This window comes from Rhineura floridana, chromosome 16 (genome assembly GCF_030035675.1).
Source record: "Rhineura floridana isolate rRhiFlo1 chromosome 16, rRhiFlo1.hap2, whole genome shotgun sequence".
In the NCBI taxonomy this organism is placed as follows: domain Eukaryota; kingdom Metazoa; phylum Chordata; class Lepidosauria; order Squamata; family Rhineuridae; genus Rhineura; species Rhineura floridana.
The window spans coordinates 28,668,349-28,687,864 of NC_084495.1; the positions used below are offsets into that span (position 1 = coordinate 28,668,349).

General features: G+C 44.8%; 2 protein-coding genes across 6 annotated transcripts in view; one reads left to right on the forward strand and one right to left on the reverse strand.

The window, feature by feature from the left end:
- The window catches only part of LOC133371358 (septin-6), an 84,470-nt gene extending 78,316 nt beyond the window's left edge, over window positions 1-6,154 (forward strand). For 4 of the 5 annotated variants that reach the window (XM_061598699.1, XM_061598701.1, XM_061598700.1 and 1 more), the window contains one exon: window positions 2,289-5,926. In XM_061598699.1, coding sequence (XP_061454683.1) covers window positions 2,289-4,261 — 1,973 coding nt within the window. In that variant the 3' untranslated portion in view covers window positions 4,262-5,926. Of the gene's footprint in view, window positions 1-2,288; window positions 5,927-5,985 lie in introns of those variants that run through there. The other variant, XM_061598703.1, reaches the window with a different exon arrangement.
- Window positions 6,155-7,904: 1,750 nt separating this feature from the next.
- On the reverse strand, window positions 7,905-17,310 carry UBE2A (ubiquitin conjugating enzyme E2 A). Its single transcript, XM_061598710.1, has 6 exons — window positions 16,807-17,310; window positions 16,466-16,546; window positions 12,828-12,853; window positions 11,468-11,557; window positions 10,498-10,586; window positions 7,905-9,253 (listed from the first exon to the last, which is right to left on the reverse strand). Exons 1-6 carry the CDS (start codon window positions 16,848-16,850, stop codon window positions 9,125-9,127), a joined length of 459 nt encoding a protein of 152 aa, XP_061454694.1. The 5' UTR covers window positions 16,851-17,310; the 3' UTR covers window positions 7,905-9,124.
- Between the last annotated feature and the right edge of the window lie 2,206 nt (window positions 17,311-19,516).

Consider the following 19,516-nt stretch of genomic DNA (forward strand, 5'->3'; position numbering starts at 1 on the left):
CAAATCAAAGCATTCCCGACAGATGGCTGTCCAGTTGCCTCTTGAAGGCCTCCAGTGTCAGAGAGCCCACTACCTCTCTAGGTAATTGGTTCCATTGTTGTATGGCTCTCACAGTTAGGAAGGTTTTCCTGATGTCCAGTCAAAATCTGGCTTCCTGCAACTTGAGCCCATTATTCCATGTCCTGCACTCTGGGATGATCGAGAAGTGATCCAGGCCCTCCTCTGGGTGACCACCTGGCTAGGAACTGGATCTAGCAGGAAAAGGAGAAATCTCTCGGACAAGGATGGGGAACCTCAGTCCCAGGGGGCAAATAGGGCCCTCCAGACCTTTCTATCTGGTCCTTGGGAGTCTCCCTAGGCCAAACCCCTCCCTAGTCACGGCCAAACTTCCCAAGCCATGCCTCTCACTAGCCCTGCTCTGTACCCTCCTTGAACATCTTTGAACCCTGATGTTGCCTCTTGCTTGCCTAGATGGAGGATAGAGATGGATGTGTGAATAAATTAACATTTGTTGCTCCACCCACTTTTGCTCCTGGCCCCGCCCACCATTGGCATGTAGCTCTTAGAGGGTTGCCTTGAAGGGAACGTGGCCCTCAAGCCGAAAAAGGTTCCCCATGCCTGGTCTATGACCCAGGAGTGACCTCATGGTGGGAGGGAGAGGCGGAGCTACAGCTTTCTATAAAAACTGTACCTTGTAAAACTTGTGCCTGACGTTGCTTTTCCCTTCTCCCTCCCATTCCTCTTTCCTTGTGTCATGTCTTGTTTTTTGTTTTAGATTGTGAACCTGAGGGCAGGGACTGTCTTAGAAGCAATTTTTGCATGCTGCTCTGAGCACCTTTTTGGCTAAAGGGTGGGGTGTAAATGCCACAAATAAATAAATGTAAAAGCTGCCTATAGAGGGAGGAAAGAGGGCTTTGGCTAACAGGTTCTGAGAGTTTTGGAAGTGGGGATGGGCAAAATGGGTGAGGGGGAAAATCACAGAGGCCATTTCTGTTTGGCATCACGAAGGCACAGGAATCCTTGCCAAGAATCCCCAGACCAAAGGAGATGGGCAGGCAGAAAAGGGTGCAGCGTTGATAATCTTCCACTGGTTTATTGACTGAACAGCCTGCTGCAGCTACAGCAAAAACAGTACTTTGGGGGGGGCAACTTTGGCTCAACCCACCTACCCACTTTCTGGATTCCACAGAACTGGAGCTCTGCCATTGTTGCTTCATGGCAACAGAGTGACACGTAGGCCTTATTCACATTTCACCAAAATGGTCTCACTCGCTATCTCACGATCTGAAGCTCTTTTCTGCAACACCGGCATGACATGCCTTTTAAAATGTGTTTGTTAATCCTGCTCTCCTTGGCCTTCTAAGAAGTACTGGATTGTGATCATTTGCCACTGTCAGGGCCTATAAACCAGGAGTGAGGAACCATGGCCTACTGAAGGGCCCGATTTGGCCCACGAGGCTCTTTCTTCAAGTCACGCCCACCTGCCAATCAGCTGGTGCCACTGGGTGATGTCAGCTGGTGGCAGAATTCGATCCTGCTGGGTGCTGCTTTGCCAACATATCCCCTGTGAGGAATGCTCCGGTGAAGCAAACCCATGCAAAGAGTTGGATTAAACCCTCATCAGTTGGCTGCTTCCGGGGAACGTACTGGAGAACCGGATCCTTCCACCCCCCCTTGCAGGTTGGCTGTGACAGGTGGGCAGGACCACCCACATATCAGTCGCCTGATACCATCATGAGTTCAGGTGTCAGAGCTGGCCTGCAGGGGTGGCCCACTGGACCAAAAAGATTCCCCATCCTTGCTCTAAACAAACATAATAATCCAACTCGTGTTTTGAGCTAGAGAGTGGCACCTACAAATTGACATAACTTTTGCAGTCCCTCAAAAAATAGCATTTGACGGGGGCTTAAATTTTTAACAGCAGCCTTTATCAACCAGGCACTCTCCAGCTAGTGGTGTCCATCAGCTGGGGCTGATGGGAGTTGTAGTCCAAGAGAGCTGGAGAGCACCAGGTTGGCAAAGGCTGCTTAACCGAATTGTGACGCAAATGGAGACATTAAGAACAGAACTGCTGGAGTCATGTTAGATTTCACATGCGCTCCTTAGAGACCTGTGTATACAGCCATAGGTTCACCACACAAATGCGGAATGTGACATCCTGAATATCTGCCTTCCAGTTCCACCCCACTCCCCAAAAGTCCTCATGCTTGCAGAGAAAAGCTATATTTTCACCCTCATGTCTTTTAAAAAAAAATCTCTTAACAATATAAACTTCTTGCCTTGCATAGGTGCTGAACCTCCAAGGAAGCAGCCTCCCAAATTCCGTGTCAGGCCTCGTTTTGAACCCATACACTTTGTAGCCAGCAACGCGCAAGACGGGGGGAAGGAGCAGCCTTTGGAAAACCAAACGCGGGAGGCCGGTGAGAACATCACAACACAGCAAATCCAAAACTATGCCGATCGTGTTTTCAGCAGCTTCAACACACAAGATGGGGACCCTCAGTTTTCCAGTTCTCTCGGCTTAGGCTATGGAAGTAGCCAGGCCAACCAGACAGAAGCCAAAGTGGTTTCCAAAAACAAAGACACTTCTGCCGGCGGAGTTGTAGCAGTTTCTGGGGGCTCCTCTCTTCTCCAGGCCACCTCCGAAATGTTCCCCAAGTCAGTTATAACAGCCAAGCAATGCTTCATTAACAAACTTGTGGCAGCAGTCCGCAAGAATCTTGCTAACCCTGACGCTAGCTGTGGCCCAGACAAAATTAACTATACATACCTTTTGACGCGGTCCATACAGGCTTGCAAGACAAACCCTGAGTATATTTATTCTCCCTTGAAAGAAATTTCTCCTGGGGACCTTCCCAAGAATAAGAAGCTCCTAAAAGATGGCTTTGCTTGCGAGGTAAGGTGTCAGAACGTGTATCTGACCACGGGGTATGCCGGCAGCAAAAACGGATCCAGGGACCGGGCAACGGAACTGGCAGTGATGCTTCTGCAAAAGCCTGTGGAGGTTAAAGTGGCCAAGCGGAAGTTCAAGAACACCCCCCGGGAAGATTTAGTCCTGTGCGAGAGCGGCACACCTCCGTCTGAATTCCCACCGGCGCTCAAGCAGCTGGATGACTTTATTGCTGCCATGAAAGAATGTGCTCCTGGGCAGCTGGCCTCCGACCCACAGCAGGGCCCTAGTTCTGCAAAGCATTGGACTAACTTTGTCCTCACAGAAAACGCCAGCGACGCCATTGGGATTCTGAACAATTCGGCCTCCTTTAACAAAATGACAGTTGAATACAAATACATCCTGATGCCGAACCGACTGTGGCGCTGCAGTGTTTATCTCCAGGACCACTTTTTAGCCGAAGGGTACGGCACAAAGAAAACCAGCAAGCACGCTGCAGCGGATGAGGCCCTGAAAATTCTCCAGAAGACCCAGTCGAACGCTGGGGCCACCAAAGCAGTCCAAGTTCAGAAAGTGGGTGGAGCTGCCCGAGATCCCACCAAGAAGAAGGATCTGAAAGACCTTGTTGTGTACGAGAACTCCATGAATCCCGTGTGCACACTGAATGACACAGCTCAGTTCAACAAGATGACGGTGGAGTACGTCTTCGAAAGGATGACGGGGATGCGGTGGAAGTGCAAGGTGATGCTGGAAAACGAGCTGATCGCTGAAGCGATCGGAGTCAAGAAGACCGTCAAGCACGTGGCGGCAGAAGAGGCCGTCAAAGTCCTGAAGAAGACGCAGCCGACGGTTGTTAACAACCTGAAAAAAGGCACCATTGAAGATGTCATCTCGAGGAACGAGATCTGCGGCCGCTCGGCAGAAGAAGCATTGAAGCAGCAGATCAAGGAAGACAACATTGGGAACCAGATTTTAAGGAAAATGGGCTGGACGGGTGGCGGCTTGGGCAAAAGTGGGGAGGGGATCCGGGAGCCGATCGCTGTGAAAGAGCAGTTCAAAAGGGAAGGGCTAGGGCTAGATGTCGAAAGGGGGTCAAAAATCACCAAGAAAGATATTGAACAGATCATTCAGAATTACGCCTTCTCAGACAGTAAAATCGATCTGACTTTCTCGACGGAGCTGACCAACGACGAGCGCAAACAGATACATCAGATAGCCCAAAAATATGGGCTCAAAAGCAAATCCCATGGCCAGGGCCGGGATAGGTATCTGGTGGTTAGCAGAAAGAGGCGCAAAGAAGACTTATTAGACCAGCTAAAGCAAGATGGCCAAGTTGGCCACTATGAACTCATTATGCCGCAGGAGAAGTAACGAAGCTTGCGGGCCACCCGTTTATTCTGGGGATGGCCAGACTGAGGCTGAATTCTCCATTAAACAGAGCAAATATACTGCATATTGTTGTGGGAAGAATGATTAAGATGTGTTTTACTTGCTCATTTAATTTCTAAAACTTTATGAGAAAACAATTAGAACTTTAAAATCAGGAGTTCTGTCCAAACATACGTAGTGCAGTCTGGATAACTTTAGTGCAGTTTACCTGTTTTACAAAATCTCTTGGAAACAGCTTGTTTCCTTCACATTTTACTAGTTTTGTAATAGCAGAAATGTGTCAAGTCAGAGGGAAAGTTTGCACCACTTAAAAAAGAGAGAGATTATTCCCGTGTCTTTTTAGTTTGCTTTTTAAAAAAATAAAGTTGAAAAAAAAATGAAAGGAGATGGCAGTATGAAGAAAACCTTTATGTAAAGTTGGTATTAATAATAAATAGATTTTTATTTCTGGACATGCAAAGAATGGCATGTTTTGTATTTAAAATGTTGGGTTATATTGTGGGCAGAAGAGGAGGAAAATGTTTTCAGTGTACTCAAATTGCAACATCGTTCCAGTAACTAGTGTTTGGTGATTTGGTTTACCCAAGGCTATGTTTTCTGCAATTATAGCATGTAAGCCCAGGATGGGGACGCTGTCCTCCTGTTGCAGGAGTACAGCTCCCACAGTCCCTGACCATTGCTTTGAAGCAGGAATGGGAGGTGAAATCAGCAAAGTCTTGAGTCTCACTTTTTTCTCTTACATTCAAAGACATGATCACAAAGGCCACCAGTTTTAGGGGGGCAGTGTGCCTGAGCCCCATTAATTTTAATATAGATGAGCATTATTACACTGGCATAATGCTCCTGCTGAAATCAGTGGGCCTTAAATATGTTCAACTGTGGCAGGTTCTCAAGTGTTTAGCCTGTAAGTCTGTTAACAATAGCTAACAATAGCAGGCAGTACTTTGTGATGCCATTTGGGTGTGTGTGTGAGGGATATGTCACAAGACTGTACCATCAGTATTATGCAAACAAAGGCAAGCTTGTTTTAATTTTTGTATTTCATAGAGCAAGGGGAGGGCAACCTGGTGCCCTCCAGATACTGTTGGACTTCAGTTCCCATCAGCCCTAGTCAACATGACCAGTGATTAGGGATTGTGGGAGCTGTAGTCCTGCAACATCTAGAGGCGCACAGCTCCCCCATCCTGGGTTTACATGGTACAGTCAGCATGGCCTGTGGTTGATGAGCGTTGTAGTTCTGCAACATCTGGTGGAGGACCACAGGTTCCCCACCTGTGTCATAGAGGATAAAGAATTTGCAATTCTCTGGCATGGAATTTATTTTTTGTGTACGTGTGTTGCAGAGCATACACAACTCCGGTTTTTACCTCAAGCAGTCTGCTCTCAAAAACAGATTAAATCTGTGAACAATTGAAGGCATTTCTACTCTCTTGGCAGTAAGATGAACCCTGGAAGAGTGGTTTTGTCCTACCACTGTTACTGATCAGTGAAGTATTTTTTTAAAAAAACAACCTGGGGGTAGGGCTGCTTGTTTCTATTCGTAGCCTCTGACTACTCATTTCCTTCTGCTGCATCTTTTGTGTACATGTGCTTGTATATCATGATATACAGAGAGCAACAAGTAAAAGGTTCTCTCTTGCTACTGTAGCGTGTGGTTTGCGTGTGTGTATTCTCTTAATTTTCCTTCTTTCTTATTCCAAAACTAGGCTTGTAGAAGGGGTCCCTCCCGTCCAGCTGCAGGAGCCTTGAAAGAAAATTGAGGCTGGTTAAGGATGCAAGAAACTACCTCTTCAGAACCTCCATCCTTGCCTTGCAGAGAACCGTCTGGCATAGGCCAGGAACAATAAGCAGATGGTGTCACCTGATTAAAGAAATCTTAGTTGGTTTAATAATAGGCCTGTCTAGCTTTGTATATACATGAAAATAACTTTAGATTATGTACACAGATAATTGCAGGTGCCATCCTGAAAGAGGTATCCATCCCTTGCGGGCAAGGGAAGGTGGACTACCTCTTCTGAGACTTGTATGAAGAATTTTAATCTGTTGTCCCAATATTATCAGAAGTAATGTTTCAATCAGTAGAAAGACTTCCAAAATCAATGGGATGTTGCTGTGCTACCTTGTACTACTTTGAAGAATTAACTGTGTGAAAGGGTTACTGTTTTGGAATTTGCTGCTGAACGCTGTAGCAGTCCATCACTTCTTTCGTTATGGCTGTGAGAACTAAAAGGTAATACTGGAGGTAGCTGATCCTGTGTCAGCAAGTTTACCACCTTCCCTAACTCACTATAGACATGGGAATGGAAATAGAGCAGGGGGGGGGGCAACTGATCCAAACTCCCAAGCAATTTTTTTTAGGCCGCTCCAAGGCCTCACCAATTTTGGTAGCAGTGGCAAAAAAAATAAGAGCACTGGAATAGGTTTAAATTTCTCAGGCAGGCCAGCCACCTGATGGGGACACAAACCACCAACTCCCCACTCATGATGGGTAGCTTGATGAGCAGGGAGGACCCTTTATCCCCCTCCTCAGCACAGTGCGTATGTGGGAGGTGGCACACCCACCACTTGCAGACGGTCCTTCAGGGTAGCAAAGGGTGAGACTGTGTCCCCTGGACACAAAAAAAGGTTAGCCACCCCCTGAAACAGGAGTGGGAACATGCAAAGTAAGGGTGAAACGGACTATTAGTTGCTGGGGAGAAACTTCTTTGGACAAGGCTGACATATGAAAAAGAACATAGGAATTTTTTTTGTAAATGGCTTGTGTTTTTTTTTTACAATCAAGCGATACATACATTTTGTTAAATAAACGTATCCTTTATGTAAACGGTGAAAGGAAGTGATAACATACATAATAGAGAATGAAGGGCTCCATACAGTTGCTTGGGTTAAGTTACCAGTCTCCATTTCTGCATAGCTTAGTCCTGTCTTCAAAGCTCTTCCCAGCGTAGATGTACTCTTGCCTATTATGTTTTGTGTAGTGGCTGCCCATACAAATTGTAACTGTAGTGCTTACAAAGAGGAAGCTGGCAAATGCAGAATGCTTTCCGAAAGCCGGAACCAGACTTATGGGGGGGGGGATTGCTTCAGAGAGTATTAATAAAATGTGACAGCTGAGAACTAGCCCCTGCTTAACCAGATTTAGGGAAGGGCAGCAGGTTAAATAGCAAGAGGCACTTTACCAGAAATCTGTGAGGAGACAACTTTTTAGAGCCCATTTTGGTTTTTGTACTTTACTCAATAGCATGTGCGGCACAAGTTATGTGAAGAGTGGTATATGTTCCCCTTGTACACAAACACAGACAGGGATGCCTTACTGCTACAGTGTATGGTGCTATTTTACCCCCCAGATAACACATTATGGTAGTAATAGGGAACCTGACCCTGCGGAATTCCCCTTCCCCTCTACCTCACCAGCTAGGAGGTGTAGAGTAGGCACAGCTAGGGGTACAGGCTCCCTACTACAAATAGAGGGATAAGTCCAGTTGTTTCTATAAGGTAACCCACATTTAATGGATGAAGACATCCTGACCAAAGATGACCAATTTGCATCAGAGTAATTATATCTAGATCATTTGGCAGAATAAGAATAGTGACAGGTATCTTGCCTCCCTCCAAGAATAAGCACTTAAGGTTACACATTTATTTACAATTAATTGAAAAATGTACAGTTTCTTACATGGGTTACTTGTGCAAAGTTGAACAGATCAATGTATACACAGAAGACACAGAAAGAGCAGACAAACACGCTGATCGGTCTCCTCCCACACTGCTGCATAAGGTATCCAATATGTACAAACTGAGCTTTACAAAAATGCTTTTGCAAAGGTTGAACAATTTGGTTAAAACTGTACCCGGGGATGGGGGGGGGAGGAGAGAGAGAGAGAGAAGAAAATGAAGCATGCAGTAGTAGCACTTGTGACCGTCCTACTTTTCCCCCCCAACAGAACACAAAGCAGTAGCATTTTGTTAACTTCTCCATTCAAAAATGTAGGGATTAAAATTATAGAAATGATTTTTTTAGCACTTTGGTTTTTCCTTATTCTTTACCCTCTTTTACCATTAGCAAAGTTATTGTCAACCCCTGTCCCTTGCTCACCATAACCACATTCAAAAAGCTTTGAAAACTACCAAACAATTCTGATATTCCTAAGATTCCTAAAGGAGGGCTACATAGCATTTCACCTTGAATATGTTACCACACTACAATGATAGATCACTTTGCATATGACCCATAGAGTGACCCTCTTTCCCTCCACCCCACCCTACTCTGATGAGCTTGGCATTAACAGTCCGTTTTGCAATTCCAAATACACACTGCTGAACAGAAAAAACCTGGAAGAATGAGAAAGAGCAGAAAAAGTTAGTTCTTCACACAGTACTTACAGATGCAGTGAAGTTGATACCAGCAGTTAAATGACCAGCCTGGACAGATCAGCACTTGCATCATAGTTAAAAATGTATATTGTATATAAACATCCCTTTTTAAATCAAGCTACACATAAGCATCACTGTGTATAACACAATTACAATTAAAAGCTTATTGTACACTACAGAAATGCACAATACTGCCCTAAGACTGGAGATGGTAGATCACAGAAAGGGGAATTCAGCCTTAGTAGTTCTTTTACAAGTAACCCAAGAACAGTACATTTGACCTCAAGGGGGAGGGGAGGGGGCGCTTTCTGATGTCCAAGGATAAAGAAGCTTCAGCGAGGGCGGGTGGCAACAGCACAACAGCTATTTTGCTTTTCAAAGTAAATGCAGTGATGCTAGGAGGAGGAGGATGACTCAGACACTTCATACATATAATTTCCTCATCAGAGTGTTCATTTGCATCATCCAGGGTCAACAGTCACGCCAACTCTGTTCTACTATTGCAGAAACCCGTTTTTCATATTCCCGCTTATTCTCTTGGTATAGTTGAGCTGCCTGGCTGTTTGCTGGACTGTTTGGATTAGGCTCATCCAGTAAAGACTGTTTTAGAAGAAAAAGATGGGTCAGGGTTCACTATGAGGATTCACACAAAGCAAGTAATTTCGGTAATTCAACATATCCAAACAGTGACTGATGTCACATACATTGGGAACGTATCTTAGATAGTTCAGTCTTCATGCTTAGGCAGCACCTATCCCAATGTTTTGCAAACACAGTTACACGCACTCTCTGCATGTACAAGTTACATAATTAACAACTGTCTTTGTTGCAACAGCAAAGCTAAGTAAGTGCAATGAACCACTCCTCTGAACCTACAGGACTATGCTCAGAACCAGCTTCATGGAAGAACGATCCATTACAGAATGGGGGCCAAGACTTTTGGCCTTGTGGACACCCTGCCAGAGACTTCAGGCAAGGGTGGATGACTTCTGAATGTTTTCAGATACATAAAAGCAAGGCGAGGAGAAAGCCTACTCCCAAGACAGTGTATGAATACACCTCTGCTATACCAAATACACCTACAGGTGTACTGGTACAAAAATACACTAAAAACATACCCCACTGCTAGAAAAAGTAATGCAAATGCTTAACTATACATAGCTGACTAGGTGCTGCTTCACTTTGTGAAGTCATTTTGTTAATCTTTTTTTATTATCCACAAATGTACTTGATGGGAGAGAATGAGAATGCATTTCTATACTTGGGAGGATTCACATACCCATAAACAGATATCAAGGATGCAGAGTTAAAATATATCACACTACTATGTCGGTGGTGGGGTCATCTTTGGAGTGCTTTTAACTTTGTTGGACTTTCCCCCATGTTTAGTCAGTTTTTTCCTGAAAATCAACATTTCAGGTATGATTTTGTATTTTACCCATATAGTGTGTGCATATGTGTTCTTGCCTTTTACAATTAACAGAAATAAATTGGATGGGTCATAAATAATGGTGATGGAATTCCATAGCAGATAGCAGCAACACTACTATCTGGTTAACTTTCATGGTAATTACATAAACCAGGGGTTCTCAAGCCATCAGTGGTCCACAAGATTCATCCAGGTAGTCTGTGGCTTGTTTGTAAAAATACAATTTAAAATCATACTGCACCTACCACTGTGCGTTACAATTGCTACAACAGCCACACAAAAAACATTAAGTGGTCTGCCAAGACCCTCATCAATTTTCAAGTGGTCAATGGGAGAAAGTTTGGGGACCACTGACATAAACTGAATCACTACTTCAGACTGTACTAAGCAAGGTCAGCAGTAGCCCTGATGTTACCTGTATGGATGTTAAGATGGACGACACATCATAGGTAGGACTCCAACGATTCTGAAGAATATCCAGACATATACTACCATCTGCATAGACTGCAAAAGGAAATGAATGGGTTTCATAACAAAATGTAGTGCCTGCAAGCTTCTCTACTGCCAGGTTGTCACTCCCTGCTCATCATCAACATTTGCTGCATAACCATCTAAAGTTGCCCACACAACAAGTGTCTGAGAGCCTGTGCCTCAAATAATCTGATTTCCACAAGTTGTGGAATAGGCCCCTAGCGAACTGAATATTTCAAGTTCACCTTATTCCATCATCATTTCCTCCTTTATGACCTCATGACTATGATTATGAAGACGTTCACAGCATGGCATTTCAAGCAAGAATTAAGCAGCAGAAACACATTTCCTTTCAAAGATCTGTGCAAGTCATCCTTTGTCTAATGTAAACTTTGCAACATAGGCTTTATAGAATTCTTTATAAAGTGGAGAAGGATATAAATGCAAGATGAGAGTATCAGTTCAAATAAAGCCATTAAAAACTCATTTACAAAAGCATTAGCTTTAGGAGTGCTACAAATCTAATGGGTTGCCCTTGGCTAATGACCACAATAAAAGGTTCCTTTACTGTAGGGTTCCATCAGAAGTCATACATCCAAAATATCAGAAGTAAACAAGACTTAAGGGCAAGAATGACAGGAATCCCAAAACTGAGCTAGTACAGCTAAAGTAGATTTGGTTTTATTTAAATATGTTCCCCTTGCCTTTAAAATTGTAAAGGATTCCACACCTCAGTGGTCAGGGGAGTCTCGGGGATGGGTGGCTGGGATTACACTGCTGTGCTTGAAACTTACCAGTCTCCACAATATTTACTATATATGACCAAGATTCCTGTAAACTATCAGCATCTTGTCATTTCTATGACCAATGCTTCAGTTTAAGGCACAAATCACTCCAGTTTAAATGGTACATACCATTTGGATGAAACATTTTAGACACAAATCTAACAGTAGGTGGCTTGTTTGGATATTCTTCTGTGAATTCTATGGTAAGCTTGAATGTTCCTGCAATTGAGAGAAGCAAATTCTAAGTATTTTGTTCACTGATTGAAACTTTCCCTGTACCCACTGATGGACCAAAATGCAGACACCTCAACAGTTTCACATAATTCCCTTGGTACAGGAGATTCAGGGATTAATGCAGCATTCCACCGCCAACAGTGGGCCAGCCAGAAGCCTCTAGGAAATTCATAGGCAGGGAGTTACTATTTCGGTAGCACCATGTAATGTAGACAGCCCATTGTAGAGTGCAAGGAAAAGCTCCTGACCAGGGGACTTAGAATCTATAATTTGTCACAGAGAAAGCAGAGGCAGGGGTAAATAGATGGCGACTGTGCTTTATTTCAGTTACAGGTATGTGGACCTAATTGCAGTAGGACATGGGGATTAAGGGACTGTGCCAAAAGCTTCAAGGAAAAGGTGGATTTTGAGGGATTTGAAGGAAGCGAGTGGGCAGTTCTAAGCATAAGAGGCACTGAGGACAGAGTGACCTGAGGAAGCTAGAGGCCCTGGGATGGCTGAGGGTAGGACAGCTGGAATAGAAAAAGGCGGGTGTGTCAAGGTATTAAGAAACAGAAAGACCACGGAGGGTTTTGAAGGCAAAGATGAAGAATGCATGCTGGATCCAGGAGTGGACATAAACACCATGAAGAGATTTAAGGAACACCACGTGATCAGAGGAACCAGGGAGGTGAATGATGGTAACAGCATCATGTCAGAGAGAGGACTGAGAAGACTGCAGTAGTCAAGGTATGAGGGCATGAACCAGAGTTTTCATCCAAGAGACAGAGGAAGGGCCATTTCTTTGTAACAGCCTCTACTTACGGAGAGGGCCATCTTCATGTATGAGATATCTCATAATCCAACATAAATTGCCCCTAAACATGCAAGTTACACTGTTACCCTAAAGAGACTTTGTGTATAGAAGAAGCTTCAAATAAGTTTTTAAGTAAAGGGTGCTATTTATACAGTAAGCCTATTCACCACTTCAAGGCAATGTACTTAACTGCAGCAAGCTATATTTCAGGCATGATTTAAAAAAAATCTCACCCACCCATTCCCTTTCTAGAAAGGGTGAGAAAAAGGAAGGTTTTTGAGGCAATCAAGTTATAGTGAGCGGCCAGAGAGGGAGAGAGAGAGAGAAGAGTTCATTCTCTGCTTTTGAGCTATCCTGATCCATGAAATTCTGATGTGGAATCCTAGGACTGGTTAACATATGGATCACGTCAAGTTTCTGGCCATTGAAAACATTTTTTAGTTTTGTTTCAATACTTACCATCTTCAAATGGGGTTCCCTCAGGCCTGAAAGAGGAGAGAGCATGTCAGCATCTCACATGTAGATTGCCAAAGTTAGTTTACTGTTGAACTGGCGGCCAACCTTTACAGAATGACATAATAGTTGAGTTTTTATCCATGCCCAGCCTGGAAACGGGTCAAGACTGAGCAAGGTTTAAGCGCTTCAGGAGGTGAATCAAAGTTGAAGCAAGTTCACTATTTCTACATGTGGGTAGTTTTACTTGTAAATATAACTGCTACCTCTAATCCACATCCATGCTGCTGCCACCTCTAATTCTGCTCTTAACCCAGGTCATTCAGGACAGATAGGGACACCCCCTCAAAGTCTCCATAACACTGTCTCATTAAAAATGGCAGTGCTAAGGAAGGTGCACATGTGCCCTGCTCACTCTCCGTAACTCAGGTTTTGCTTTTTTAATCAAAAGTAAAGTGCACGGCTCTGATGGCAACCAATTTGCCACAGGTGACTGGACATATTCTCAACTAGAAAACTGGGGCACTTAGCTCCCTCCTCTGAAAAACACAACGCAATGCTCGTTTTTGGCCAGAGTTACAGACCAATCTGAAGATTTCTAGCTAATGGTGATGCGTGTGATGCTTTACAGAGCAACATCAAGGAAGATCCCTGCTCTGAAGAACTTAAGTCTAAATGCTGATTGAGTAGGCAAGAGACAAATGAAACGGGCAAAGAAGAGGCACAAAACCTGTGCTGAAGCATAGTTACTACAGGGGATAAAATCAAAGAACCACCCTCGCACCCCAATGTAGCGTTTGCCTAGCTTTTAAGACAGGGCAAACTTGGTCTCATGTACAGACAATGGGGCTATGGAGGGGATGGGGGGAGAAGGTCTCATCAAGGCTTTTTGAGAATACACTTTTAAAAACAAGGTTGAGGAACCTGTGATCCTCCAGATGTTGCTAGGCTACAACTCCCATCACCCGCGACTGGGCCATACTGGCTGGGGCTGATGGAGGCCAACATCTGGAAGGTTGCAGATCCCTCCCCTGCAATTTTAAGGTGCTGTATCCTGCTTTATAGCTGAAGCTCTCAAAGCAGATTTACATAGACAAATTAAAAAACACACTTTGTTGCTGCAGAAGACAGAAACAGCAGCACCTCCTAGGACAGTCTTACAGCAGGTGGACACATACATGAGGAAATAGGGGAGGGCATGCAAGCAAGCTCCCAGCGTATGGGAAGAAAGCAGTATTTGCTGAAGGTTTGGGGCAGGAATCACCTCAACGAAGGCAGGCAGAAAAGGGACAGTTGCACAGCAACATAGGAAACTTGCATAGTGCAATGGGCTATAAATGTGGCAGCGTTTTTCAATCTGGTCTGGGGAATGATTCCTCAAAAGCTTATGAGTTCAACTGAGTTCCTCAATAAAAAGATCAGGAACAACACAGCAACTGCCCTCGGAGCTGGTGTGCCCAGCGCTCCTGATCTTTCCTTGTTAAAAAGGGCAGCCAACAAAGAGTGTTACATTCTTTCATGCACTCTCAAAACATGGGGGCAGTAAAAACCCTACCAATGCCCTACATGAGCCTCCTAGAGAAGACTCCAGAATCCTCCACAGTGTACCGCAGTGCCTTGGCAGAAAAATCATTATGAAACAGGCTCCCACAAAATTTGAAAGCCCCTGGGATAAGGTCCTGAACTAGGAGACATAGGTTCAAATCCTTGCTCAGTCACAAAACTCAAAGGCTCTTGGGCTAGTCACACTCACTCTCTCAGCCTAAATTACTAAAGTTCACAACAAGTTGGGAGGACTTGGTAGCCCACCATCATTTCCAGTAGCCCAGCTTTCTTTTGCTTCCTGCACCAAAGAGGCAAACTGAATACCCTCTGTATAGCAAGAAAAGGGGATCTAGGGAGGAGCAATGGCTGAAGCACATGCTTTTAGCAACCCCTTCTTTCTAGACCAGGGGCAAGGAATCTGGGCTGCTCCAGAAGTCATTGGAATCCAACTCCCATCAGCCCCAGCTAGCATCGCCAATGGTCAAGGATGATGGGAGCTGCAGCTCAGCAACATTTGGAGGGCTACAGGTTCCTCACCCCTGATCTAGACAATGACATAAACAGTGTTGCAGCGCAAAGATGATGACCGGAGTCATGTCTCCCTGCATTGCCCTCAACTTTTTTTTTTTTGTTTAAATCAGTTACTCCTGGTGGAGTATACTTTTTTTCTTTGCTGGTCAACAAAATTAAAATATCTGGTCACTACTGGCAGCAATATGTGCACACCTACCCCTGCTTATCTACTTACAGGGTCTGTTGCAAGGATCAACAGGGGAAGGATGAAACGACAATCATGTGTACTTTTTCAGACTCCTTATAACAGGGTTTGCCAACACGGTATCTGTGGTGCTTGTGGGCTCCAGGGAAAGGTTCTGGTCTTCTACCCACCCACACCCTGGCTGAAATTAGGCTTGGGAAAAAAAGGAATCTGTTGTTGCTAATAGATTAGGTTGTATGTGTGATGCCCACAACAGTTTCACCAGATTGCAAATACTTTCACAGGCCCAAAAAGGTTGGCGACTCCTGTTTTCCAGACATTGTTTAGAAATGTGTAACATTCCAGAGGCTGGATACAAGAATGAAAAGAAATCCAGCCACCACTGGCTATAGTATACACAAGCCCCCCACTCACACACACACCCCTCTCCCTGCCTAGATGTACTACTTTTTGAAACTGTAGTGCAGATTAAAAACTAAACCTCCTGTCCTCCTTGGACAAAGCACAAGATATGATTAAGAACTGTAGGTGCTAAATTGTCACCCCTGTAGACCTACACTACCCTAACAACCTCGGAGAAAGAGCGAGACAAAATGTGATTATCATAATTATAATCGCACGCAGGCCCCACCCTGAGCATCTTGGAAGAAGGAAGATAATAACAGTGATTGTAGTCATTATATTTGTACCTTGCTTTCCCCCCCCAAGTAATAAAAGTGGTGTGTCCTACTATAAAAATATTAGTACATCTACAGAAGACAAATCGTGCTGCACTCCCGGAAGGCAGAGCAAGATACATATAGGGCTACCTTTATGAAAACACAGACCTGGAGGAGGCATTTTCATCCTACATCCCTCAAAGGAAGAGCAAGAGACAAATGCAGTAACAATAATAAAAAAACACAGGTTATTGTTGCCTTATAGCAAGGCAAACCCTTGGTCCATCTAGCTCAGTATTGCCTACCCTAGCTAGTAGTAGCTCTCCAAGGTTTCAGACAGGGGACATACCCAATCTGAAGGTGTCAAGGGGGGGGAGGTCAACCTGGGACCTTCTGCACGCAAAACAGATGCTGTACCACTGAGCTATGGCCCTTCCCGTAACAACACCACCACAGTAAGTTGTTGTATTATTACTATAGCAGCACACTACCCAGCATTCCTAGAGAAAGAGGTGTGATAATAACAATCATCACCATCATCTTTATTTATTGGATTTACTGGTCGCTTGATACCCTAAGTTCTCCATTGATTATTACTATTCATCGAGAAAGGGAGACCTGGGCGATGGAACACATAAGTTTCCAGTCCTCCTCTATTTATTTTGAAGTGGGATGAGCCTTGGCAAGAAAGGAGGACAGGCGAGCCAGCCCAGCCGACTCACCCGAATATGACTGCGTTCCACACCATGATGTTGTTCTCCGAGGGAGCCCCGCTGACTCCAGCCGGGGGGTCCTCCTGTAGCCTGTTTTTGGAGGGAGGCGGGAAGAAAAGAGACACCCCGTTCAGTGGCAGAAGACAGAGCCGCTTTCCACCCAATCAGCGCAAACGACGTAGCTCTCCCCCCCCCGCTTCTATAAGCGCCGCCGCCTGCCCTGAGCAATTAGCGCAACACTGTTGCTACGCTAGTGGCGTAGCGCTCCCTCTGCCGCCGCCATGTTGGATCACCTCACCTCTTCCTCACTCGCCTCCCCCCTCCCTCTTCGCCCCCCCCTCGGCGCTTACCTTTTGAAGTCCCGCATGAGGCGCCTCCGGGCCGGCGTGGACATCGCGGGCTCGCGGTTATAAATCACTCATACACACCAGCCCCCAGAGAAGGCGGGACGATGGGGGCGAGAGAAGCGGAGATGAGGGGGACACAAGGCGGCGGCTGGTTCCGAGCGGCTCCCCGAGCGACAGCGGCCTCTACCACTTCAACAAAGGAGGAGAGTGGGAGGGAGGGAGGACGGGAGGGAGGACAAACAACGCGGCCTTAACTACAGCTGCGGAGGCTGCTGGGCAATGCCGGGCCGCACCACTACCGTTGCGATGGGGGGCGTCAGGGAATAGACAAGAGGCGGTGCTAGATAGAGCCGAATCAGCTCGGGCTATACCACTGTGCAGCCACAGGGGGGGAAAGAGAAGGAAAGCTACGGCTCGAGGAACGGAGCGATACCACTCGAGAGAGGGTGAAAGCGAGGACGCTTAAGAGTAGCCGGTGACGTAAACCAAGGATTCTGGACGATACCAAAGGAAGAGGGGAGGGAGAAACCATCCTGTATATATCAGCCTCTTTTTACAGTACCCGTAGGGCTTCCTCTGGGCCGCTCTCCTCCTTATTGGTGCGCAAGGAATTGGGAGCCACGCCTCTGGGAGGGGTCTTTGCTATGGATTACAGCATCGGCAACCTGATGCTGTGCATGGTTAATAGGAAGTCAGTCCTACTGCGTTCAAGGGGGCTAGCGCTGTGTACACCATACATGTAAAACCTGTTATTTCCCCCAAAGAATCCTGGGAGCTGTAGTTTAAGGGTGCTGGAATTGTATCTCTGTAAACTACAGTCCCCAGGATTTTTTTGAGGGGGGTAATGCACTTTAAATGTATGGTGTGCACAATTATTGGTGCATTAGTGTTAAGATCGTAAGAGCCTGCTGGATCTAGTTTAGCATTCTGTTCTCAATTGCCCATGGGGAACCTGCAAGCAAGATCTGAGCACAAAAGCACTCTTCCCCCCCCCTGCAGTTTCTGGCAACTGGTATTCAGAAGCGTACTGCCTTGGACTGTGGAGGCTATATGTTGCCATATGGTAAGATGGCTTTCATTCTCCTATTAACATGATTACAATTATCATTATTTATTACATCAGTGGACATGAGTACCTAGGGTACTTTAATTTTCAGAGGCTAGTTTTGTTAATCAGCTGCAGGAAAAAATAGAGTCTTCTGTCACCTGAAATATTAACAAATGCTCAGTGCAATCCTATACATGTCTACTCAAACGTAAGCCTCAGCTGAATGAGACGGGTTACTCCTGGCAGTGTGTAAATTGTGGCTGTCGTTATTGTTGCTGAATTTATAATACACCTTTCTACAAAAGTACACAATGTGGCTTTTTATTTATTATTATTTATTAGATTCATTAGTCACTTGTTACCTTTAGGTCTCCAAGCGATGTACAACATTGGCTTACACAAAATTGACACAGTACAAATAAAACAAATGTACAGACTAAAAACAAGATAAAATGCAACCTAAAAATAAGAACTAGGGCTGCAATCCTATTTACACTTACCTGGGAATAATAAATCCTAGTTAACTCGGTGGGTTTATTTCTGAGAAGAAATATAGGATTGCACTCTAAATTTGTTAGTATCACTAGGCAATACTAGATTGTGTCCCCCCCCCAAAAAAAAGAGTTACAACACAAATAGGCAATGGGAAAAACAACCATGAGGAGGAGGACTGAATGTGGGCAAATATAGTTATATGTAATTATAGCTTGATTATAGTTTGAAATAAGGATTGATCTGATAAGATTGTTATCTATTATTTTGAATCTTATCCCTGCCCTCACTAGGTCAGAATATGAATGGTAGTCAACACAATCCCAAAAATCCTCCTGAATTCCACATTCAGGAACATGTTGTGATCTAGCGTGATGTAGTATTGAGTCAGGAGCTATGTGGTATAGGGTGGGTGCCAGTTGTGGGGCACAGAACTGCCTAGGGAACCCACCATGGGCAGCTTGTTCAGGGACCCCGAACTTGAAGCCAGGCCTCCTGAACGCTGATGCTAGCCCTAGGAATATTCCCAAGTACAAATCTACTTCTGAGCTACCGCACATTGGGTATTCTACAGCAGCCTGATTTAGAAGGTAGGGGAAAGGCATTTTTTTGTTGCTGGTGTAAATGTACTATATACCAGTAGATTTGGATTTACTTTGTGTCTGCTCCTGCTCTAGGTAGCATTCTCACAGGGATCTGGTGGCAAGGCTCAACCAGACAAGCCTAGCACCCCATGTAAACTGAGAATGTACCTTCAAATAGATTCTCCAGAATCCTCTGCAACACACTGAAGTTCCTCTTATCCCACACCCAGGGCAACAACATTGGCGTGCAGTTCCAAGAAAGTAAAATGTTTGGAAACCACTGTTGTAGAACATTGGAGAGATTGAAGGGAGATGTGATTCCAAGGTGGAGCATAGTGATTAAAAATATGAATGAAAACCAACATGCTGGGTAATTACACCACCCCAGTTCTGAATGCTGATTTCTAGCCAAGCATCTTTATTCCATAGTTCATATGGACTTAAATTATTACACAATGCACCACGTTAATATCTCGTGGAATATGCCAGCATTTCACTGCCAAGAACTTTGTGTTCTGTCCCTGGTTATCTATGTTTTCACTTTATTTTTTTGTTGTTATTTAACAGTAATCCCACCTCCTGTCTGTGT

Coding starts and splice junctions, on each gene's coding strand:
- UBE2A (XM_061598710.1), bottom strand. CDS start 16,850: ATGTCCACGCCGGCCCGGAGGCGCCTCATGCGGGACTTCAAAAG. Junction 11,558..12,827: donor GGGAACCCCATTTGAAGATG/GTAAGTATTGAA, acceptor TCTCAATTGCAG/GAACATTCAAGCTTACCATA. Junction 10,587..11,467: donor TAAAATGTTTCATCCAAATG/GTATGTACCATT, acceptor TTCCTTTTGCAG/TCTATGCAGATGGTAGTATA.